The sequence below is a fragment of the Tiliqua scincoides genome, chromosome 5 (assembly GCF_035046505.1).
Source record: "Tiliqua scincoides isolate rTilSci1 chromosome 5, rTilSci1.hap2, whole genome shotgun sequence".
In the NCBI taxonomy this organism is placed as follows: domain Eukaryota; kingdom Metazoa; phylum Chordata; class Lepidosauria; order Squamata; family Scincidae; genus Tiliqua; species Tiliqua scincoides.
Genome location: NC_089825.1, coordinates 15,943,706 through 15,969,396, shown reverse-complemented (window position 1 = coordinate 15,969,396; position 25,691 = coordinate 15,943,706). Strand labels below are relative to the sequence as shown.

Here is a 25,691-nt window from a genome sequence, read left to right as displayed (position 1 = left end):
TCATCACAGCTCAAATCATGAAACAGTTCCTTCTTTCAAATGGCTGGCCATTACCTTGAGAGTTTATTTTATTTTTTGCTTCTTTCTGTAGTGTGGCTCACTTTCTCGAGTCATCTGCAAGCACCTTTCTGCAATGTGCTTACTCTCTGCTGGACTGAATTGCTATGTGGATTTATGGGGAAGTTGTGGTGAACAGATGGTCAGGTTTTCTGGTATGGAACTGCCTGAATCGCCTCCCTGCTCATAAATCTGTGCTTCTGTGACTTGTATGAGTCCTCAGCCACATCTCACCTACATATTCAGTCCCTTTCCCCAAATTCCTTCATGCTTCGTAGCCTCAGATATTGCTAGCTCTCTCATGCAAACCTGATCTGTCTCTTAAAAAGCCTCGCTACTATCTGGAGTTAATTTTTCTCCAAACTGGAGATGTGTAACTTTGCTGGATCTTGGCTATGGGTCTGGTCTGGATATTTCTGTGATCTCCTTGATTGGTGAGCCTAGCTGATCATTCCTTTGGTTTTTCTGCAGAGCCTGTTACACCTGTATCACTGCCAGAGTTACTCCGTTGTTCTTGGCCTTAGAGACTAATAAATCCTTTGGAATTTTGTGGTCAAATCCTAGGGAGTCAGGAATGCCTGATCTCCCCTGTGAGTCAAGATTTCCAATATTTCCCCAGTAGCTATTATTAAATGGATAGTTTTAAGAGTCTGGAGGTTAAAAAGAGAAAATAGATGATGAGAAAAGAGCTGGAAGATTCAGACATTGCCAGAAAGGGGAGAATTAATAAGACGAGGGACCGATTCCCTGAATAAAACAATTTTTTTTTTCCAGGCTGGAGACTTCTTTGTTGCACAGATTGAGCACACATGATAAATCAGTTGTGGGAATATGTACTCATAAGTCCAAGGTGCACATGATATGTTCAATAAATATTAATAGGGCCAACCAAGACATTTGGGATCACTGTGTGCACACTGAACATGTGCTTGCCCCACTCATTTATGAAGCAGTGTGTGTGTGTGTGGGGGGGGGGGGAAGTCTGCTGTTTAAACCAAAAGAACCGCACAGGGGAGGGAACCAAAACCTGCCCTCAGCCTGTCTTACCTCACTGAGCTTTAATGATTTAAAGAGCTTTCTCCCTATCTGGCTCACTTCCTCTTTGGATAAAAGATGTGGAAAAGGTGCTTAAAAGCATTGGAGTGCAGGGAGGCAAGGTGGGGGGAGGGTTTCACTACCCTTACTGTGCAGTCTCTTTGGCATAAAAAGTTGCCCCCCCCCCACTTCTGCTCTGTAGGGAAACACATGTGGAACGTGTAGCCAAACGCATGTGGAACAAATGTACAGCTGCTCTACTTTGACTCCAGTAAAGTTCATGGAATATACTGTATGCTAGTGCTGACGTCCCCAGCCTATGAGATGCAACTTCCAGGGGTGGTGTGGGACACTTGCCGCTCAGCAGCAGGAATGCGATGCGATGCAACAAACAGCGGTAAGAGGCTTGGCTGGCAGAACTCCTGTGGTTGGTTTTTGTGTGCTTGCAAAAGCTCCAGGGGAGGGAAGAGGGTTGGATTCCAGATCACCAGTCTGTTCCCACTTGATGCTTTGTAAGCACCTGGAGCTGTGCCAGCTTTTCCTCCCCCTTCTTTCTGCAGCAGCACTGGAGGGATAGCGGGGGTGCCACTGCCACAATCTTCTTCCGAATTGCTCCCAGGGAACCAGAGCAGCATGTGTGCTGACCAGCATGGCAGCCTGGAGAGGGAAGCAAACAGACAGGATAGGAAACACATCTCTTTGCCACCCTTCCAACTTTGCTGCTGCATGCGACGTTTTCATGTTGCTGCATGGATGGGCCAGCTTTGGGCTTCCTGTATGCCTCCAGACTGTGAGTGCACATATATGATTGAAATGTTCCTCCATACAGACACAAGCTGACCTCATCTGCTGCTTGTGAGAACCAGACCTTTGTGCAACAAGGCACCTGCAGTACTAATAACCCACTTAGTGCTTAGAGAATGCTAAGGGGAGGGAGTGGAGCTCAGAGAATGCTAAGGGGAGGGAGTGGAGCTCAGTGGTGGAGCATCTTCTTTGGATACAGGAAGCCACTGGTTCAGTCCCTGCCAGCATCTCCAGGTAGGTCTAGGAAACTTCCCTGCCTGAAACCTTAGAGACCTCCTACCAGTCAGTGTAGACCACACTCAGCTTGATGGACCAGTTGTCTGATTCAGCAAAAGGCATTGTGCACCTGCATGTTCCTGCTTTGCATCCTGACTCAACAAACATTTTCCTGATTCTTTGGTCTACCCATATCATTTGCTGCTCTCTCACCTGGATTAATCTCATACCTGGATTAATGGAAACTGATCTTGGCTTGCCCCTCCAGTTTATCTTCATACCACATCACTTAGCCAGACAGTTTGACCTGGCCAGTAGGCTTGAAAAGCCCCCAACAAACAACCCAGTTTCTTCAGTCTTACTGAGAAGCTTTAGATCTGCAGAAGGACACCCACCCCCCCACGTACACACCCGTGCATGACAGCATCATCGTGGTGTGCCCATTATCATAAAGTCCAGATTAAACGTTTGCTGCCATCCTTCATTTTGTGATGGTGAGAATCAGAGTTTGCTGTGAAAAGAACCTACAGTCCTTGAGCAAGCTCTGCAGAATCATCAACAAGAACATGGGTGCGTCTTTGACATCAAATCAAAACTAATGAATTGCAAAGTTTAATTTGGATTTGCTAGCAAAGGCATAGAGTTTAATTAGTGTGTGACTGAGGGGGAATGTAAAGAGACAAGTGCTGTCAAAAGCTATTCGTGTCAAACACAGATTACTACAGTGTAACCCAGCATAATTTTGTTGTCTGTGCCATATTGAGTCCACGCCAAGTCCTACAGATGTGCTTCAAGATCTTGCTTTGTTTATGTTTCTACATGTGGCACAGAAGGTCTTTGGTTAGGACCTTTGGATGCAGGCCACAAACATTTAAAGAAGTTGCTGGCCTTGCATCTTCCAGGAAAATGACGAGCTGAAGGGCTCTACTGAAGTTCTGTCAAATTGTTCCAAGAATTATTACCCAAAGTCCTTTTATATGTCACCCTGAGTCACAGCAGATTTTGAATAAGGGGTTGTGAAGAACCAAACTATTTTGTGAGAAACCTTTGTGCAGGGTTCACTTGTGGGTGCTTGGCTCTGAAGTTGTTTCTTTGTTCATTAGAAGGCTTTGGGCGTAATCATATCCTGTGCTGGAACAGCAGGAGGCTTGCGCTGTTTCCAGCGCAGGATAGTAACCATAAGCAGCTCAGCAAGTGGCAACGGGAAACATTTCCCCTTACCTCCTGGTAAGGGCTGCTGGCCCCTATGGGACTTGCGCCGCTTCTTGATATTGCACCCATTGCTGTGTTTGTGCCAAAGCATCTTCCACTGAAATTGAAAGAATTCACTTCCTGGTAATCTGCTTAAGGGCCAGTAATTATTAGTATGTTTTGCACAATCACTGACAGGTGAAGGTATTGCCTCCTATTAATTCCTTGTCCTACCCATCCTATTACTCCTACCAATTGATTTCCACTCAAGGTAATTGTTCTGCTGGATGTTAGTTCAACTTACTTAGGGAAAAGAAAGTCATTCTGTTTAGTTGTACCTAGTATGCTGTGTGACAAACTACATTAAGACCATTACAGTAGTAGTTGCTGCAATTACATCAGGAGTTCTACATTGATAAATCCCATTATCCTAAATTAGAAATCGGCACCCAGAGCCCCCTAAATCAAATCTGGCCCACAGATGCATCACTTGGCCCACCGCTTACCAGATCAGAGACAAATAAGGAGTGTGGAAGAGCAATGTTGGCGTTAAAAGGATTTAACAGCCAGTCATTTTGGGAAGCAGAGGGTCAGAGCCTTGGCCCTGTGCCTTTCTCTGACAAATGTAGTTAGTGATCAAAATAATTGAGTTGTGAAATATTTTCATTTTTGTAGACACTACTTCATTTGACTCGCCACTTTGTCTTTTGCATAATAATTACGCCCCTGACTATGGCTGGCACCCATAGAAGGGACATACACACATGGGTGAGAACCATTGTTTTCATCACAGTGCTTCACACTGCCAAAGAGGAAAGATGTTTAAAGAGCTTGATCCTATTGGTGGGCTCCACTAGTGCTGCGGCTACAGCACTGGTGCTGGGTGTCATAAAAATGCCATAAAGCATTTTTTTGGCACCCAGCAAGTAAGCGGCATTGGTGGAAAGGCCTGCGCTGTTCTGCAGGTGCTGCACCCGACCCAACAACCATCAGGGCAGGTAGGTCTTGCACCAGCTGGCGGAGGGGCAGGGTGGCGAGAGGGCATTCTGGGCCGTGGGAAGGTGGATTGGGCCTGCGGAGCAGCAGATTTTAACCCTCTTCCCCATAATGCCAGCATTACACAGAGCTGCTCAGTTCTGTGTCAGCTAAATAGCTGGCGCAGATCCGTGTAGTCCCATTGAGCAGGCTGGGATGCTACGCAGGATAAGGGAGATCTCCTGCCTGCTGTAATCCAACAGCGGATATATTGTGGTCCCGGTGGCACCACTGCGCCAGCGTTGGAGAGGATTGAGCTGCCTATCATTGCTCGTCACTTTAGCAGTGGGAACCGATTCTATAAAAGCTGGTAAGACTTTGGTTGTGCCCAAATCTCTTTCCTATTCATTCATATTGCCTCTTTGGTTTCCAGTCTTATGCCAATGTTTATTTCATAGCTGGTTTGACACAGCAGCTGTTTAGTGGAACCATTTGTCATGGTCTGAGAATAAAGTATATTTTTTCATTGCTAGGGCTATTTTAAAACTGATCCTTGTCTGCCTTTTATTATCATAATTACTCCAGTTGGCACATAAAAAAAAAATCCATTCTTCCATTTTTACTTTCCCTGGAGTTGCAATTTCTAAACTTGGTTTTGACTGTTGGAGAAGTGTTATATTTAGTAGCATGAATGGTACTTGATCCCAGTAGTCCAGCTAATTCATATTACAGTCAGTAATTACTGTATCCTGCTCTTTGTGCCTTGTAGCATATCGGATGGAGCATGGAGCAATGATTTGTTAAAGCTTTAATTTCTTCTTGTCTTTGGGACTTCATGCTGCTAGTTACCCACAGCCACAGTTTAACATCTGAAACGTTAGCTTAATTATATGGAATATATCTTTTCATTTATCTGTCCAGAGTAGCCATTTTCAAGCAATGTGCCACGCCACATTGGTGTGCCACAGGAAATTGGCAGAGGATAATTTATTGCTAGGGCCATTGGGGGGTGTGAGCCCCCCAATGGCAGCAGTGTGCCTTGTCAATTGTCAAAAAACTGCTAGTGGGCCTTGAGCATTCTCGAGCCTTGTCAATGTGCCGTGAGATGAAAAAGGTTGAAAATCACTGACCTAGAAGTTATAACAACTATCTCCAGTTGCCTCTAATTGTTTTGCTATAGCAGACCAGTTCATAGTGGCCCTGATCAAGAGCTTAGGGGACAGTCCAATACAATCCAGTTTCACAGGCCTACAAAATTGAGGGTCAGAAAAGTTTTTCCCAAACTTTATGGTGGTTTGTTATAAATTTGGGGTGCTGATTCCTTGTAGTGTAGATGTAGTATAGCCTCATTAGTGAATGGTTCAAGCAGCTTCCTCATGAGGAACCCATGGTGTAGGCTTCCCCATGAGGAAGCTGCTTGAACCATTCACAAATGAGGCTATGCCGTGTCTCCAAAACTAGACGTGATAGGGCAAAACGGATGCCATTTTTGGAATCGGCACCCCAAATATACCCAGGAATTGGTGTAACATTTAAGGAAGCAAAATATGTGTTGGCCTGTATTTTCAATGGAGAGGGAAGTCTGCTCAAGGAAACCTCCACAAGTACATACATTCCAAGGGAGAGCATAGCTCTATGTAAACAAAAGGAACATGACTGCCAACCCCTTTTCATGGCCCATAACCCTGCTGCTAATTTAGCTTCAACTACATATATTTCATCCACAACAACATTCTAAGCCTTCTGAACCAAAGTGAATACTTATTCCTGTGCCAGGAATAAATTCCTTTTAACAGTCATATAAGTTAAGGTTTTTGAATCTCAAGGGGATGATAAGTGGTCAACAGCAGAATGCCAGTGAGCAGCAGTGGTGTAGAACAGCTTGGTCCTTTTCTTTGCTTATACCAGAAGTCCTTCTTCAGGTGCTGCTAGAGAAAGATATCTTTGTTGCTGTACCTGGTGTGCTCAAGCCAGATGCACTTGCAAAATCAGTGTGGGTGGCCACACCATTGATCGCCCTAAGCCTCTTCTTTGAAGTATTTCCTTGTCAACTTCCTGTGTGGATAGTCTGAACAGATTTCTGGACATGGCTGTAAGGTATAGGAGAACCTCCCCTGAGCAGTGGGACCAAGGTTATTTTCTGCTTGCACTGCAATGGTAACTTGACTTGGGAAGGAGTGTGTCCTCTGATATACTATACATCAGAACTCTGGGTGGCCAAAGGGTTGTTTTGGAGATACAGCATTAGCTTAGAATGAGAGGTCAATAAGATTCCACCTGTGTTTATACCCTATGAAGAAGGTCCTATAAAGATGAAACTTGGCTGCATGTAGACTGTCTATATGTTTGCTTGAGTGCTCACCTACTTCCCAGTTTGACTGCCTGACTGGTCAGTCCTTATATGCCTCCAGCAGTCAGCCCTGAGAGTTGTGTCTGTTCCCCCAGTTCAGCAGGGCTCTTGCAAACAGATTATTTTCACATAGAAAACCATTTTGACTTGAAGATGCCATTCTCTGGGGAAGGTGTCTATAGCAAGCCTGTCCAGAATTAGTGCTAATTGAGTTTCAGTAGAGCAATTTGACCTGAATATTTGAGAGCTTATGTCAATTGTCATAATGTAGCATGTTTGGAGCTGGTTTTAGAGTACAATATTTGTTTCAGTGTCTCTGTCTTTTGTTCTGCGTGACAAGAGTCTTTTCTAACAGAAGAGCACCTAAACATCTGTACTTATTAAGTTACTTTAAAAAGGCAAGCTGTTTTAAGACCAGGACAGGTGTAAGCATAATAAAAGTCATGAAGGAATGGGGTATTTTATGAAAATGTTTAATTCAACTGTTTCTTTGGAATGTAGTAGTCATTGTTTGGAAATTTAAATTACATTTCAATCCTATGTGGTCTCTTTTAAACGCTACTCAGTGTTCGAGAATACAAACGTCATTTAAAGTTAAGGCTTCGCTGTTCATTTTGAAATAACAATTTAAAAGTGTCATATTGTCATAGAAAATAAAAAAATTTCTGTAAAAAAATGCACAAAATTTTATGATGGTACAAAAACATGAAGCAATAATATACCAGTAAAATGAAATCATTTTACTACAGAGGATTTTTATAGGTTTTTTTTTTATAAAGAAAAAAATATGTTATTTTACATTTTCAAAATTATGAAACAATCTAAAACAATATAAACTGAACATTTTGTAACACTGCCTTTACAAATTAATAACTTTATAAACATATAATTTTTAAATATATTTATCAGTGCAAGATACTTTTCTCAATTAAAGTTGCAGTATCATTTTTCCTTTGTTGAAGAAACTATCCTTTGTTGAAGGGTAGCTTTCTTTCAATCACTGTTTGAAGAAATCAGATCTCATGTTCTGCTCTAGCCTTAAATTTTTTTTCCAAAAAAATGGGTTCCCTTATTCTGTTCATGAAATTAGCTCTCTGGGGCACCCATTTCAAATATCGGTGTTATCTGCCTGAAAAGCTGAAGTAACATTCATATAATGTCGCTGTTTTCGGATTATTACAAATGGCACAATGGTCAATATGCCCCACCAGTGAACATCACATTTTCAGGCAGAACCATATGGAGAAAAAGGATGGAGTGCACCAAACTCTGCACTTGTACAACTTCATCTGTTTCTGTGGCACTGGTGCACATGGAAACAAATGGAGAATGCACACCAGCAGTGTCTAGTGAATTGCAGCCAATTGTTTTTTTTCTTCCAACTAAAACGAAACAAATAGCTAACCCACGTTGATTAAAGCAAACTGAAATCTCGGAATTAGGTTAGTTAGGGCACAATCCTAACCAACTTTCCAGCACTGACCTAGCTGTGCCAATGTGGTGTGCACTGCATCTTGCAGTGGGGAGACAGTCTAGGTGACCGCAGAGCATGTTTGTTACCTTACCTTGGAGCTGTATTGTGACTAAGTTAGTGCTGGAAAGTTGGTTAGGATTGTGCCCTTAGTATTTCAGGAATGGGATTTTTTTTTTCACCTGGGGTTATTTAATGCAGAGCCTGTTCATGTAAGTTTGATCCATGTTGCCACTTGAGAGCTGTTTGCAATGTGGCTCTTAGTCACATGTATAACTTAAGATCCATGCACCATCATTTAAAAGGCTTTAGTGATTGCTAAATCACTAGCAGTAGCAAATATGCCACTTCTGGGTTCTATACAATACCTAGCACTCCTTTTGTACTAAATAAATGCCAAAGAGTAGCAGAAGTTTTAACTTTTTGGGGGCAGGGTTCACACATGAATGCTCATCACTTGTTGATTGTAGTAGCTTCGATATTATTGACATGTGTGAATGAACCACTAGATATAACTTCATATAATCAGGCATCAGTTCAAACACAATGTTGTTGAATGCAGGCATTTCATACATTTGGTTGAGGGTCATCAAGAACTGAATAACCAAATGATGAGATAAAGCAGTGGGGAAAGTCAGTGGCAGAAGATCCCAGGTTCAGTCACTAGCATCTTCACCTAAAAAGGGATTTCTCTGCTTGAGACCCTGGAGAGCAGCTGCCACTCAGAACAGAAGGTGCTAGGCTAGATGGACCAATGGTCTGGCTCAGCAAAAGACAGCTTCATATATTTAGTGGTGTACATGCATGTGTGAACCAGTCCTATTTCAGTGCCAAGAAAAATGTTAGGCCAATAGCTTCTTCAATCATGCCAAACATGTGCCTTTGCAATGAAATTCACCATTAATTATGTTTGCGTGCATTTAAGACATGAACTTTAAGGTGCCCACATGACGAGTAACTCCTAAGAAAAAATAGCTAATTATATGATGCATGTCAATATTACATGAAATCAGTGCAGCCAACAAATATTTGAGCTTGATCTTCTCTTTGGGATAATTAACTAGCAATGTGTTCCAATTACAGTGTAGGTTGGAACTAAGGCCCAATCCATGTGCTACTTTTTGGGAAGGTGATTTTTCTCATGGAGAATATTTGATTGAATGCATCCATCTTTAGTGATAAGCCATCTAGACCAAAGTAAAATCAAACCCTAGTTTTCAAGAGTTTGCTCTTATGGAAAATACCAGCTCTAACAAACAGAGGGTGCATTTGAACAAAATATTCAACACATAAGTCAACTGGCAAAAATCACCTGTGGTGACTTGATCTATTGTTGTCACTTCAACCTTTATCTGTGTCTTTCTGGCAAAAACTGAAGTCCTACATACTCCTTTGTCAATGTTAAATCAGCTGTTCCTCTTAAAAAGAAAGGGAAATACAAAGACAGTTGTATAAAAACTGCTGTGTTTTGCTTTAGCCAACAGAAGAACTACCTGGAGTAGGAATCCCCATATGGTAGAATCTGGCCTGGTACATTCTTGCCATAAGAACACTTATGGGTGTTTAAGTTATGGTAATCCATATTTTATCCCAATTTAGGTTCATATTATTGATTTTTATTTATGAAGTCGGTGTAGGCCAAGCCGACCCAGCACCATCTATTTGTAGCAGCATCAATGTAACTCTCATTGTCATGAATGAGATTTGCACAGTGATGATTACCCTTAAATTGGAGAGCAGGCCAGATGGCAAGAACATTCTTTGCTTTGCAACCAAAAAAATTCTCATTGCTATCTAGTATAGAATGCCTAGTACAGAATAAAAGATATTGAACTGCAATCCCAAGCGTTCTCACTCAAAAGTAAGTCCAACTGAGTCAAATGGACCGTGCTCCCTAGGAAACGTGCTTAGGATTGCATCCTTTGTTCATGACTTGCTAAAGAAAAAAGAGATACTGTTACTTTATGATGTTAACAAGAAATCCAAAGTTCAACTTTGGAGGGTAAAGTTAAGAGATTTCCATTACCTTTTTTTAAAAAAAAACACAACAGCAAATCAACAGAAAATCTAATAAAATCCTTTTTTTGCCATTACCAACAAATTAAAGCTGCATTTTTCTTTCCTTGACAATGGCAAATGCTTACGCAACAACCTACTTGGAGACAAAGAGAAAGAGTAAAAGAGAAAGAGAGCGCTTATATTTGAAAATACATTCTATATGAAAGAACAATAAAAGGAGGAGGAAGGAGGGAAATATTGCAGCTTTGTACAAAAATGGTCCAGAGACATGAAATTGAAGTACAGGAAGTGGAAGAATCAAGCCACCAAGTTGTCAAATTTCCTTAGCCCTTGCCTTCCCAAGGTTTCTTACATTAAAATATACTTTCTTGTTAGTCAGTGAGCCCTCAGGGTAAGTAGTAAGGACAAGGACTTTAACTGGAGAGAAAGAAAGCTGGAGTTAATGTTAACACAATGAGAAGCAGTACAAACAAAAAGGCACTTGAGAGGACACACGCTAGCCAGTGCCAAGGGCTTTGCTTCGTTTGTTACAAATTATAGGCAGTACACTTGGTTTGCCAGTTGTTTCTGGATGATGGCACATATCTCTTGTATGGAATTCACAAGCACAAACTTTAGTACAACACTGAGAAACACCAATAAAATTCTGACTGTATTGCTTGGTAAACAGAGCTGACACACTATACCAGTACTGATGCTACAGTACTTTTCAAAAAACACCCTAACCCTCCTTTGCCTATGCACAACACAAGCAGTTATACACAAATACAGATTCAGGAATCCACTAAGTTGCTGTTATTCCAATGTTCCCCCCCCCCGGGCACTGAGCTTACAGACAGCATGTCTATCCAAAAGACCCCCCACCAAAATACACTTTGTGACAGCATCTTGGATTTTTGCACAGTAAAAAAGAAAACTTACTCACCAAAGTGTTGGGGAGGGTGGGAAGGAAACAAAAAGGAGGAGGGAGGGAGGGAAGAAGAACGGCAAAAACAAAACACCCCCTCTTAAGTCAATCATACTTGGTCTCAACACCAGCATTTGATTATTTCAAATTAAAACAGAAACAGAAGTAGACTGTACATGATTCAGATTGTTTAACACAGATTGTTGTCCATGTTTTAGTATATCTGTTACACTCACTGAAGCTCCTGAGAAAAGCTTGGCTCAGCGTCCTCAACGCAGTTTTCAGCCTGTACAGTAAAAGAAGATCCACAGTTCTCCAGCATAAGCTAGTGATACGTCCCTTCTGTCTCAATTCTCCAAAACCTCTTTAGCTGCTCCTACATCTTCATGCCTCTGAGTAAGTATTCTGTGTGTTCAGTTTATCTTTTTTCAATTTCACGCCATCCACAAGTTCAAAATTGTAGTTCTCCAGTGCAGATAAGTTCCTATCCGACATTCCATTGTGCCAGCAGGCGCAGTACAGAATGACTCCACAGATAGCCCCCAAAAGAACCCCTAGTGCACTCATGGCTATGATGGTGATTAGAATGGGGTCGAGGGTCTTCAGCACATTGCCCGGCTTCCTGGAGATGTTGTTGTTGTAGGGTTCCCCGTTTTCACGATAGTCAGGAGTAAATCCTGCAGTAGAATAAAAAATAGCAGCTGTGATGTGATGGCAACATCTCCAATGCTGAGTAAATGTAAGTAAGAAAGAATGAATGAAAAATAGAAAGGCAGACTTGAGGCCCAATCCTATCCAATTTTCCAGCACTGATGCAGCTACAATGCAGCACCAAGGAAAGGGAACAAATGTTACCTTAAGGAGGCCTCTGTGACTGCCCTCCTCCACTGCAGCATGCAGTATATGCCCTAGTGGTATGGATGCATCAATGCTGGAAAGTTGGATAGGTTTGGGCCCTTGGCTTGCAAGGAGATGGGATGCCCCTGAATGTTTAGTGACAATAGCTAGAATTTGATACATTGCTGGATCATTGAAAGCTTATTTTCCAACTCATAGTTCTGTATTGCTGCTGGTTTGACCTGACAAGCCACTGTACCAACCCCAGAGCCTAGAGTTCACAGATCCCAGTGCAAGAATGAGCACACAGATTTCGTTTTTATGACATCGCTGGGAGCTGGCAACCACCTTAACATTGCAGCTGCTACCACTGCTACTATTTGCACTGCTGCTAGCAGATATGTTTAGTACAGTAGCACTTGTGTCGCAGTAACAGAGGAAGGGGGGTGGTTCAGTCACAGAGCCTGATTCTTCTTCTTAAAGGTTGCCTGGGTGGTCCAGGGATACTGGAACACCTCTGTGCATTATTTCTTCTTTAAAATACACACAGAAAGTATTGTCCTAAAACCTATTTTCCCAGTTCTGCAAAACACCAATACAATAGTTTGGGTTTTAACTGAGACATCCCATATTGCCTAGCTGTGACAAGTGTCCAAAAAGGCTAAGGGGTGCATAGAAGATCTTCCATACTTGTACCAAGGTGTATCTAGTTATGTTTTTCATGGCAGCCCTTTGATGCATTGGAAGCTGCTCCTGAAGGTCCCTGAATACCTTGGGACAGAGGGGAGGTGCAGTGGTTGGAAGTGTGGGGTTCTGCAGCCTTACTGTGCACACAGAGGTCCCTGAGTGACAGCCTGCACTCAGGCTTACAAGGGCTCTCTTAGAAGTGAAATGCTAAATTTCATTCATGCACATACATAGGTGGACACGAACATAGGAAGCTGTTTTATTCAGAGTCAGACCATTGATCCATCCATCTCTCTCTCTCTCTCTCTCTCTCTCTCAATATTATCTACAATGACTGGCAACAACTCCCCAAGATTTCAAATGGGAGCTTTTCCTACCCCTCTCTGGAAATTGAACCTGGACCCTTCTGCCTGCAAAACACATACACTTCCAAGATGCTATAGTTCTGAGTCTACAACACAAAAACTCTTCTTCAAATGAGCCTGTACTAAAAGCGTGTTTTGAAGTCCAGGAGATTAGACTTTTGTTAACTTGTCAGATAATCCTAAAGATTCTCTAGAATACTTTGCTACTGAGTTACACTGTTTACCTAAAGGCATCAGAACTAGCCCTGGGAAAACAAGCCTTTGTTTTGCCTCTCCATGTAATGTGTTCTGCTCATGCCACTGTTGATTTCCCCAGACAGTGTTTGGAATATGATGGTTCAGTAAAATCTCTACACAGACACGATGGATAATGATGCCACACTCACACCACCTGCAACACTCCGGAGAGAAAAGAATGCTATTGTCTGTCTTCAGCCTTGTAATCTTTTAAGGGGATTTTTATACATGTATAAAATTTAAACTACACCTGTATATTCTGTTATAGAAGAAGGCTTATTGCAATGGGGATTAAAATAAATTAATATGACACTGAGTTCATATGAAAATCAAGTAAATTTTTAACTAAAGGAGCACTTTACCTGTTTGATTAATATCTGGCTCTACTTCAGAGCGTTCATTCCCTGCATCGCTTGACTCTAACAAAGCAAAAAAGAATTGACATTGGTTATTAGGGTGACAAACACTGATTGGCTATCGTGCTGGCAGTAATGGTCCTGAGGTTTTTCCTCCTGCCTTTGAGTGTGATTATGTCAGCTTGACAGTGCTGTTCATTAACCTGGTCTCCCAAAATTAGCAAAGAAGGAAAAAAAGGTTTTGAAAGTCGTTGTCGTCCCTCCCCCCCCAACCTGGCACAGTTTTAGAATTAACAGCAGGGGGTTGCTGTCTCTGGAAAATGAAAATCAGTTGGTGAAATTAGCATGTTTCATTCATTGTATTTATAATCTTGGGAGCCCAGTGCTGCAAAACCCTTAATCATACACAAACAACCCTTATCCACAGGCACTAGTTCTGCTGGCTGCAGAGTGTAGGTAAAGATTTCAGAATAGAATGCTGAAGAAGTGAATTTCAAACCTTGCTCTTTTGGCTTTGATTCACCTCTTTCCTATTCACCTATTGCCCTTTTTAACTTTTCACCTTTCTACCTTTCAAAACTGGTTCCTTCCCTATTAGGAAAAATAGGTTTAATGAATATCTCTGGGGAAAAAAAAGTTTGTTTGTTCCATCTGTCTTGGATGTGGAAATACTCCCAAAGGTAATAAGACTTGGAAAATAACTTGGAAAGTTGTTGATAAATCTTGGAATTTTGCACAGTTATTGCCAAATACAGTATATAAAAACCATGAATTTCCAAATGGGGCAACTGGAAAAAAAGTGGACTTCTGCTCCTTGTTCCCAGTTCTAAATGGATGGGTGTTCCCAGTTCCAACATCTGTGGGTGAAATGCAGTAATTAATAGAGCAAGTTTAGGCATGTTTACTCAGAAGTAAACCTCAGTGAGTTTAATGGAACTTATTGCCACATAAGCTGAAGACTATGCTCTTTGAATAAGTTCCTTATTTAATGTATTTAAAAGATTTATACACTGCCTTTCCTATGCCCAAGGAGGTACACAACATAAGAATAAAAATACCACAGATAAACACAATTGTATTGGCAACCTTCAGTCTCGAAAGACTATGGTATCGCGCTCTGAATGGTGGTTCTGGCACAGCGTCTAGTGTGGCTGAAAAGGCCAATCCGGGAGTGACAATCCCTTCCACACCGGGAGCAAGTGCAGTCTGTCCCTGGTCTGTCTCCCTGACTATGGGCCTTCCTTCTTTGCCTCTTTGCCTCAGACTGTTGGCAAAGTGTCTCTTCAAACTGGGAAAGGCCATGCTGCACAGCCTGCCTCCAAGCGGGCCGCTCAGAGGCCAGGGTTTCCCACCTGTTGAGGTCCACTCCTAAGGCCTTCAGATCCCTCTTGCAGATGTCCTTGTATCGCAGCTGTGGTCTGCCTGTAGGGCGCTTTCCTTGCACGAGTTCTCCATAGAGGAGATCCTTTGGGATCCGGCCATCATCCATTCTCACGACATGACCAAGCCAACGCAGGCGTCTCTGTTTCAGCAGTGAATACATGCTAGGGATTCCAGCACGTTCCAGGACTGTGTTGTTTGGAACTTTGTCCTGCCAGGTGATGCCGAGGATGCGTCGGAGGCAGCGCATGTGGAAAGCGCTCAGTTTCCTCTCCTGTTGTGAGTGAAGAGTCCATGACTCGCTGCAGTACAGAAGTGTACTCAGGACGCAAGCTCTGTAGACCTGGATCTTGGTATGTTCCGTCAGCTTCTTGTTGGACCAGACTCTCTTTGTGAGTCTGGAAAACGTGGTAGCTGCTTTACCGATGCGCTTGTTTAGCTCGGTATCGAGAGAATGAGTGTCGGAGATCGTTGAGCCAAGGTACACAAAGTCATGGACAACCTCCAGTTCATGCTCAGAGATTGTAATGCAGGGAGGTGAGTCCACATCCTGAACCATGACCTGTGTTTTCTTCAGGCTGATTGTCAGTCCAAAATCTTGGCAGGCCTTGCTAAAACGATCCATGAGCTGCTGGAGATCTTTGGCAGAGTGGGTAGTGACAGCTGCATCGTCGGCAAAGAGGAAGTCACGCAGACATTTCAGCTGGACTTTGGATTTTGCTCTCAGTCTGGAGAGGTTGAAGAGCTTTCCGTCTGATCTGGTCCGGAGATAGATGCCTTCTGTTGCAGTTCCAAAGGCCTGCTTCAGCAGGACAGCGAAGAAAATCCCAAACAAGGTTGGTGCAAGAACACAGCCCTGCTTCACTCCGCTTCGGATGTCAAAAGGGTCTGATGTGGAGCCATCGAAGACAACAGTGCCCTTCATGTCCTTGTGGAAAGATCTGATGATGCTGAGGAGCCTGGGTGGACATCCAATCTTGGGGAGAATCTTGAAGAGGCCGTCTCTGCTGACCAGGTCGAAAGCCTTTGTGAGATCTATGAAGGCTAAAAAGAGTGGCTGTCGTTGTTCCTTGCATTTCTCCTGCAGTTGTCTAAGGGAGAATACCATATCAGTGGTGGACCTGTTGGCTCGGAATCCACACTGCGATTCTGGATAGACGCTCTCTGCAAGTACCTGGAGCCTCTTTAGTACAACTCGGGCAAACAGCTTTCCTACAACGCTAAGGAGAGAGATGCCGCGGTAGTTGTTGCAGTCACCCCTGTCACCTTTGTTCTTGTACAGCGTGATGATGTTTGCATCCCTCATGTCTTGAGGTACTCCACCTTCTCTCCAGCAGAGACAGAGGATTTCATGCAGCTCAGTGACGATGATCTCTTTGCAGCATTTTAGGACTTCAGCAGGGATGCTGTCTTTTCCAGGTGCCTTGCCAAAGGCAAGGGAGTCCAGGGCCACGTGAAGTTCTTCTAGGGTTGGTTCACTGTCAAGCTCTTCCAGCACAGGCAGGCACTCAATGTTGTTCAGTGCTTCTTCGGTGACTACATTTTCTCTGGAATATAGCTCAGAGTAGTGCTGCACCCAGCGTTCCATCTGCTGCGCCCGATCCTGGATGACCTCGCCTGTGGCAGACTTCAGAGGGGCAATTTTCTTCTGTGTTGGACCTAGGGCCTGCTTGATACCATCATACATCCCCTTGATGTTGCCCGTGTCAGCTGCTATCTGTATCTCGGAACAGAGCTGGAGCCAGTAGTCGTTAGCACATCTCCTGGCAGTCTGTTGGACTTTGCTGCGAGCAGTTCGGAGGACCTGCAGGTTGCGCTCACTGGGACAGGCCTTGTATGCTGCTTGAGCTCTCCTCTTTTCCTCAATGACTGGTGTCAACTCCTCAGAGTGGGCTTCAAACCAGTCTGCCGCCTTGTTGGTCTTCTTGCCGAATATGGACAAGGCGGTGTTGTAAACGGTATTCTTGAAATGTTCCCATCTGTTGGATGCGTTTGCGTCGGCCGGGCCTGGAAGAGATTCCTCAAGCGCTTGTGCAAATTCCTCCACTTTTCTCTGATCCCGGGTCTTGCTGGTATCAATGCGAGGTCTTCCTTCCTTTTTCGTGTGATACAGTCGCTTTGTTTGCAGTTTCACTCTGCTGCACACCAGGGAGTGGTCAGTGTCGCAGGCAGCACCATGATAACTGCGTGTGATCTTGATGCTGGGAAGGCTGGAGCGTCTGGTGAGGATCAGGTCGAGCTGGTGCCAGTGCTTTGATCTTGGATGTCTCCAAGAGACTCTATGTTGGGGCTTTGTGTTGAAGAACGTGTTGCTGACACAGAGACCGTGATGACAGCAAAACTCTAGCAGGCGTTGGCCATTTTCGTTCATCCTCCCAGTGCCAAACTGACCTAAGCAAGTGGGCCATGAACTGTTATCAGCACCAACTCTAGCATTGAAATCGCCGAGGATGAACAATGGCTCTTTTACAGGGATTTTCTTGACAGTGGTGGCCAGGTCATCATAGAATTTGTCTTTGGCTTCTGCTGGAGACGACAGAGTCGGTGCATAAGCACTGATGAGAGTGATAGGTCCTGCTGATGACTGGAGCTGCAGGGACAAAATTCTTTCACTTCCCACAGTAGGTGGGATGATGGATTTCAGCAGGGTATTTCTGACCGCAAAGCCAACGCCATGTTCCCTGGTTTCGTTTGGTGGTTTTCCCTGCCAGAAAAATGAGAAATTTCTCTCCCTGACAGATCCGGAATCTGGCAGCCTAGTCTCTTGAAGGGCGACGATGTCCATCTGCAGTCTGCTCAGCTCCATGTCGATGACAGCTGTTTTGCGTGCGTCGTCTATTTCTTGCAGGTCATCAGAGAAGCCAGGTGTCATTGTCCTAACGTTCCAGGTGCCCAGCTTTAGGGCAGTAGTTTTCTGTTTTCTGTTGCATGGTGCAGAGTTGTCGATCCGCTTGTCGGTTTTCACCCTAAACCCCACGCACCCCATGAGGTTAACGGACCGTGGCGAGGCAACACCTTACTGGCAGGGGACTGCCCAGCTTAAGGCGGGCGGTAGCTGCCCAATGAGATGCAATGATCTCTCCCACCGTCGGAAGCAGCCCCTGGCGTCATGCTCTACGCCAATCGAGCAAAGACTTATAACTGGTAAACTGCTGCTTCCCGTGTTGTGCCGACGCCATATGGCGAAGTTGGAGTGTCCTCTCCAGTGCGCGAAGCCTGGGTAAAGAAGGTATGGAGGATAGGCTGTTACCCATGCAGCAAATCCCCCCTCTCCACGTCGCTGGAATGGTCCAATGGAAAGGCACAATTAAACACAATTAAACACAATTAAACACAATTAAACACAATTAAAAAACAGATAAAAATGTTTTAAAAACACACACGCATTTATGGTGAACACTATCTTAGAGAGGCTTTCCCAATACTTTGGCAGTTGCTTGCAAGCTGTGGTACTTACTTCGGCATGCCTCTTGTGCTATGTTGTTGTCAATGTCAATGTCATCAACTGCAATTCCTCCATGTCCTTTTCCTATTTCTCCTTCCACCACCACCTGGCAAAATTAAATTGCATTATACTAGTTTAGTGCTAATGTTCAGAAGCAGAAAGTAGGGACTCTTATTCAGTTCTAAGTCAAACACGCAACTTAAGAGACCCATACTATTAGTCATCTAGTTAAGGCTGAGGATATTTACTGAAAATTTTCACCTTTTCTAAAGTAATAATAGTGACAATGAATGTGTAACTGAAAATATCAGCTGTGCAAACTTTTCCTTGATTTCACTGCTTGATGTTCCAGGTCTGTTAGGGCAGGTCTGGTATGGCACTTGCTGCCCATCTCTTTGGCTGTCATAAACTGAAGTAAGAACTAATTCCAGAAGGAACAACAGGGCACAAGAGAACCTGAATCTCAGTCACGCTCACCTGAAGTGCAGACAGCTGTGGCTCTTGCCAGAGAGGACTGACTGCAAGGGCTAAGAGCTCACCATGGAGCACTGAGTGCAAATTCGGCCTCTTCCACCCCCAGGGCACCCAAACACACAGGGCTGCTCTGGGAAGCTGCATTGAACTGAATCAGCCCAACAGTTCATTTAGCTCAGGACTTCCTTTTCTATCAGGAGATTCCAGGCAGGAGAATGTCCCGGCACTGAATTTTAACTTGAGATTCTGGGGACTGAAACTGGGCCTTTATGCACACAAGGCATGTGCCCTGCTAAGTGACCTATACCTTCTCCCCCCATGTCCTCCTTTCTTTGCTTACCTGATAATGTTTCACAGATTTGTGGAGAAGAACCCGCCCTTCTTTCCAGTCATTTCCCTGATCACCACTCAGCACCCACACGATCTGATCATATTCTTCAGGTGTTTGGTACCTCAGTTTGATCCTTAGGGTGCCAACATGAGGGCCGGACATATGGTACCAGAAAGTCATGCAGTGTGCAGAGTTTTGTGGGTTGATGATGGGGCTGATGAGTCTCGCAAGCTTGCCTTTCTGGTTTTCATCAGCTTGTGAATAAATGAAATTGCCATCTCCTGCTGTGACAAAAACACTGCATTAGAAATAATGGTCCATTTTCAGCTATCTAAGCCTGATAAACCTCAAGCATTCCAAAATTGATCTGGCTTTTTGCTAAAGATTTGCCACAGAACTTTCAGTCTGGCACATTCAGCTAACGAACTCTTCATTGGTCTCAACATCCACTTCCCAGTAAGTTAAGATTCTTCCTTCGTACGTGACTGATCTTAGTATACTGTGTCATAAAACAGAAGAAAATGGGACATTTGATCATTCTTGTGATAGCGTGGGCAAGAAAATAGGATGCTGGGCAGGAAATGGGCAAGAATAGATATGATATGCTAAAGGGACAAAAGTATACCAACCTAGAGAGAATAAGTAAGGGATTTGTTTAGTAAAAAGTGAATTGTGAAAAAAGACTTGGGCACCTCCTTGAAAATTGAAAGGATTTGATGCACCTCCAGTTCAGACATTTGGGAAAGCCACAAAGTCTTCTCAATGATGTACTACTTCTGAATATATATGGGGCACTGCACGTTTGGATCCTGCTCCATGACAAAATCTGCAAAGCGAGCAAGTCACAGTGAAGGCTCCTAGCCTAGACATCCTCCTAACTTGCAACTTTGGAGAAATGTTTACGTGAGGGTGCATTCAAACAAGTAATCCTCCATGAACATACTGCCCTCTTCCCAAATGTTTGAATTATGTTCCTCCAAATGCTTATCAGTGTAATGCAGCTGATATGTGCTGCTTAGTAACATCTTTTTTCACATGTCATAGTGTATACTGCTCATTGAAGCAGAGGAGGTCACTTGAGCTGTGGCAACCTGGATATCAGATGCATACCTTTAAGCCATTTCTGCTCAAAGTTGCATACACACACAACAGGGACCAGATGTGTACACCTGTGGGCTGGGCAAATGTGTTAAATCCCCGAATGCAGCAAGAGGTATGGTAGACAGATTAACCCACCTAGTTCCTAACTAGCCCTTTCCTCAGCTGCTGGGAGGTACAGTGAATTCCTCCTTGCCACACTAGGTGTTAGAGGGGAGTAGAGACACGGCTAGGGAACGAATGCATGGTTGCCTTTCCTGTAGGACCTGGGATTTAAAGGTATATTTCCAGGTTCCAAGGTAGCAACCCTAGCTGCCGTTGGTGCAGTTCTTAACCCTGTTGAATTTAATAGAAATAAGCTAGATGAAAGATATGAATTTTGGGAAGCATAAATCTTTTGAAGGAATTCCAGAACTAGACAGACAGACAGACAGACAGGGCTATGAATATGTCTGTCATACACTCAAAGTAGCTTTTGTGTACAGCATGATGTTGCTTCCCTTTATGTACTGGCACAATGAGTCTGATGAAACTTAAGGGCAGGGCTAGCCCATTCATGAGGCCAACTGAAGCGGTCACTACAGGCAGCAGATTGGTGGGGGGGAGGGGCACCCATCTCTGCCCACCTCCACTGCTGCTCCTTCTCCTTCCATTCCCTGGATCAGAAGTGGGGAAGAGGAAGAAGAAATGTGGAGGGGAATGATGAACTAGATCTTAGGAGAATGGGAGGAACTGAAGCTGGAATGTGAAATGAGGCAAAAATGCAGGAAGGACAGGGTGGGTTTGCCCTGCTGCAGTTTTGAGCCCAGTTATTGCTCCCGTGAGGTCTATATTTAATTGGGAAAAAGTTTCAATTGTAAGCCAATGGAAGTGTTTTAAAAATAAATCAGTGCTGTCAGATTCAGAAATGCATCACAGACAAACTATGAAAGCTCTCCTCCCTGTGCTGTGTTTGCCCCATTTTGTGCCCTCCCTTGCTATTAAACTTTAACACCCCCCCTCCCCAAATCTGGTCTAGCTGCAAAATTAAGTGCACATCTGACTGGGACCTAAGAGTGTTAAAACTGAAAAGAGGAAATCAAGCTCTCCGTGCTTCTATGAAAACGTTTCCAGATCCTCGCTTTGGAATATAAAAGGCACATGAACCTCTAAAAGCCTGCAGATAACAAAAATTCATTTAAGAAATATCATTATTTTCTAGCCTTTCAGCAAAAGGACAAGCTGTGCCTTTCTGCAGACACTGGTGGCAAAGTTCAAATATTTTTCATTTCAAGAATATTATTGCAGTTCTGGGTTGGGAACTCTGCCTTCTTTGTCTTAATTAGAGCTCAACTTATGCATTCCTTCTAGATTTTGTCAGTCCTTGGCTAACATGGCTTTTAACCTCCCTTCAATGTCAGATCTTACTGAACCATTTCATTTTACTTTGCATCAATTTTTCCCATTATTACAGCCTTCATTTCAACTAACTGCCTTTTGCTTAATTTGATGCCATTTATTTGTACAGTGCCATTTATAGTCAAAGTATTTTAAGTTTTTTTTTTTACCCCCTAAAACTAAATGTACTTGTCTTAAGGTTCAATTGAAAGCGTCTCTAAATTTAAGGAGCCCAATTTTGTCTAATTTCCTTGTCATTCTCATTAAGGGAGGGTACTGCAGTAAATGGAGATGGGGAGGGAGGAGGGGTCACTGCCAGCACATTTGACTTATTTGCATAAATGAGAAAGAGAACAGTAACTGAGAGACATGCAGGTCCAAAAATGCCCCTTCTTGTGGTTTTGGGGATGTGTTGAGCAACAAGCACCGTGCATAACTCTGGCTGTGCTTTTTAGACAGTAGCTTCTTAACATTAGGAAGTGAATTTTTAATAAAGGAGGAAATCTTTCTGAGAAAGTAGTTCCTAATAATATCTGAAAGTAGATTGAATTGGCTGATTTTAGAAGACTTTCAGGAAGTTGCACTCAAGGCCAAAACTCCAGAGTAACGGTTACATGGTAACTTGAACCTGGCTATAAATTCTGGGAAGGGATTTAAAAGAACACAGCCCAGTTCCTCAGTGCTTATTTTAGAAGACTGCAAATGCATGAATTCAGTAACACAATGTAAAATGTCATTACCAGGTCTTTTGATTTTAAACGCAAATGCTCCCTTCCTCCCACCCACCTACAGCCTGTTATGAACGCTACATTACCTGTGTGGTCTTGAATTGGGCCTGTTTTGCTGGTGAGCACTGCCCACTTCAGATCCAGTCGGCTGTCATGCTCCCAGTGGCAGACGGATTTTTGAGAACTGTAGCCAAATCCACAGTTGAAACCATATGCTGAGAGAGGGGAAGAAAAAATACATATTCTTGTAAGTGACTTGTGCACATTTTTCTCCTACTCTTCACAAAACACTTTCCAACTTCATGCTACCAAAGCATCAACATCTATTTAAGATTTTTGGGATGGCATCTGTCTAGATCTTGCACACTTACTGATAATGATCAGAAGGTGATGGCTGGTTTCAGACATAATGCCTAACCATGATTGATGCTACACAAACAAGTCTATAAGATACTATAAGGGTCAAATCTTGGTTTGCAGTCTTGCTTTGCAAGGCAAGCACAGAACCATAATTTGTTTGTTGGGATGTAGCAAAAAATTGTGGCTATCATTATGTTCCCATGAAGGGAATCACTGTGCATAAGGAAAGAGATAAGAAAAAATGCAAAAGCATCTCTGTAGCTCATTGTAGGCTTTTTTGTGTAACACCAAACCATGGTTTGTCATTGGATCTGACTGTGAGAGGTTGATGCAATCAGTGTTTTGCCTCAACCTTTCATGGCAGTGGCCAAATAGAAAGGAGACAGCCCTTTGGTGCTGCTAGAGCAATGGGGGCGGACTGTAAGCAGCATTAATGGCTGTTTCAGCATCTGGCCCTTGATTTTGCCCAAGTGAGGTCTTGGCTCACCCACACATGAGGTCTGTCTGGGATTAGTTGAGGACATTTTTCAGGCTGAATAGCAATTTTTTGGCTCCTCTGCCTAATTGGTTGTGGCAGGAAGTTTTTTCCCCCCCTACTTTGGACGGGCCAAGTGGGTTTGTCGTAGATCAGCCAGGTGGTCACAACTGGTTGGTATGTATGGGTTGGGGATGAGGATTTGGTATTGACGTGCATCCTGAGAAAGTGGAGCCTGGAAATGGAGGGCAGAACTGGTCCCTAGGGGCTGCTTGGTTTGGGAATGCTAACTGGGAGCCCCTTGATCATAATGCCAACTGCAAAGGCTGGTCAGTGTGGGGAAAGTAGTACAGTTCAGATCTTCCTCAAGCCTCTTTCAAAGGTGTTGAAATGGCTGGGTGGTTGGTGGGCTGAAGGGGAAGCAGTGGGAAAATACAGTATGCAAAGCACCCCTTGTCAATTCACCGCTTTTCACTAACTTGCCACTCAAAGTCAGCCTTGAGCCTACCCTGACTGTTGGTAGGATTAATCAGTTAATTGATAGATAATGGCCCATGTAGATTTCAAATTGAATTTTAACACACTGTACACTGTGAAAGGCCCTCAGTGCTCAAAAAATTTATACTTCTATAATTCATTTCTCATCTGGCAGCTCTGATACAACATATAGAACATGCTGTGTAAGAGAGGGCTGCCTAGTTTCTATTTAGTGTTGCGGAAAGCTTCACAGATTTCCTGATGGACGTCAGATCCTATCGGTAACTAGCAATTACAGACAAATATCCAGAATGTACAAATTTCTGTTTGGTGTTTTAGTAATCTGTTCTCTCCATCTGTTTCCTGAGACATTTCAAAAACATGTACTTCAAGGGTTTCTCAGCATTCCAGAAAGACTATTTTCTCTGTTAAGTTTCTTTTGCACTTTTATTCAGATTAGGGGTGCCCAAACCCTGGCCCTGTGGCCACTGGCAGCCCTCGAGGACTCCCAATGCGGCCCTCAGGGAGCCCCCAGTCTCCAATGAGCCTCTGGCCCTCCGGAGACTTGCTGGAGCCCGCACTGGGCCGACACAACTGCTCTCAGCATGAGGGTGACTGTTTGACCTCTCATGTGAGCTGTGGGATGAGGGTTCCCTCCACCGCTTGCTGTTTCATGTCTGTGATGCAGTAGCAGCAGCGAAGGAAAGGTTGGCCTTGCTTTGTGCCAGGCCTTGAGCTATTGCAAGACCTTCATTCATTCATATAAGTTCATCTTTAATATTTTCATTTATGTAAATGTTAATTTTTTCAAATTTAAAATGTAAATTAATTCTTTTTTTTTTCCCCTGGCCCCTGACACAGTGTCAGAGAGATGATGTGGCCCTCCTGCCAAAAACTTTGGACACCCCTGATTCAGATAAGAAGATCCTGGTACAGAAGCAGGTTCATTCTGGATGTTCACAAAATGTAGCTGTTGTCTGTGTGCACTTCATTCTTTTCAAACGGATGTGCATTCAAATCCATATTATGGCACAAGTGGTCACACAACTAAGGGCAACTGGAGCATGGTTGGGGCATTGGTCTGTGCCATTGGCTCACACAGAAAAAAACAAATTAACTCAAGCAGGTGAATCCATCTATGAAAATAACAAACAGTTATTTCTCTTCCTTTGAACCCTTGTCTATTTGAAATATGACCCTTTGTGTTTAACCTTCTTTCTTTTGCAAAGTGTTTGGTATATTGTAGATTAAATAAATAAACAAACAAATAAAGCAAAGTTTCTAGAATTCTCTTCTACTGCCCCACAAGATGGCAGCATTTAAATGAATAAATTTGGAGAAGAGAGACAAATATGACCCACAGCCAAGCAAATGCAAAATATACTTCAAAAGAAGCTCCTTGTAAAACAAGGGAAGTCTGGTATTATGTAGCTTATTTTGGTCAGGATGAGATCATATCTTGTTTTCAACCTCTTTTCAGTTCTGGCCAATGGTCTGACATGGAACTGTGGACCCTGGAATCTGAATGGGGGGGGGGGATCCATTCGGCAGAATGGGTGAAACTCTTTGTGTTTTCAAAAATAGTTTTAAAATATGTGAAATGTTTTCTTTGTTAGTAACAACCTTTGAATGAAAATGCCCACCTTAATCATGGACACTCCCAAATTAACAGCTCCTCCCTCAACAAGGTAGCACTTAATGGGTCAAAGCCTGAAGGCATAAATCAACTTAGCTCTAATTAAAACATCCTACAAGAGTTCTCATGAATCTCAACTGTGGTGCTGAGCAACTAAACTTTGAAGTATTATATTGCAGTGTTGTGTTGTGCTGTGCTGATTTATTGTAGTTTTGCCTTAGATCAGAAGGATGATAATGCAACAACTCAGTTCTCTTTCAGTAGGAATGAGTAACTGCAGGGCAATCCCACACAAATAGCATTCTTGCAATAGTGAAGAAAACATGGGGTACTGTATTGGGCTTAGACTGGTGAATTGGAAGGCAAGACTTACAGGCTACATAGCTTTTTTAAAAAATAGTGT

At 43.3% G+C, this 25,691-nt stretch overlaps 1 protein-coding gene and 1 long non-coding RNA gene across 4 annotated transcripts in view; one reads left to right on the top strand and one right to left on the bottom strand.

The window, feature by feature from the left end:
• The window catches only part of LOC136650945 (uncharacterized), a 61,840-nt gene extending 48,388 nt beyond the window's left edge, over positions 1-13,452 (top strand). Inside the window, exons 2-3 of the long non-coding RNA XR_010794485.1 lie at positions 11,244-11,421; positions 12,903-13,452. This is a non-coding gene — a long non-coding RNA (uncharacterized lncRNA). The remainder of the gene's footprint in view (positions 1-11,243; positions 11,422-12,902) is intronic.
• The window catches only part of NRP1 (neuropilin 1), a 177,237-nt gene continuing 158,631 nt past the window's right edge, over positions 7,086-25,691 (bottom strand). For 2 of the 3 annotated variants that reach the window (XM_066626916.1, XM_066626917.1), the window contains exons 13-17: positions 22,427-22,555; positions 19,147-19,418; positions 18,345-18,438; positions 13,514-13,570; positions 7,086-11,702 (exon numbers count right to left, since the gene is read on the bottom strand). In XM_066626916.1, the coding sequence (XP_066483013.1) occupies positions 11,410-11,702; positions 13,514-13,570; positions 18,345-18,438; positions 19,147-19,418; positions 22,427-22,555 (845 nt within the window). In that variant the 3' untranslated portion in view covers positions 7,086-11,409. Of the gene's footprint in view, positions 11,703-13,513; positions 13,571-18,344; positions 18,439-19,146; positions 19,422-22,426; positions 22,556-25,691 lie in introns of all 3 variants that reach the window. The other variant, XM_066626915.1, reaches the window with a different exon arrangement.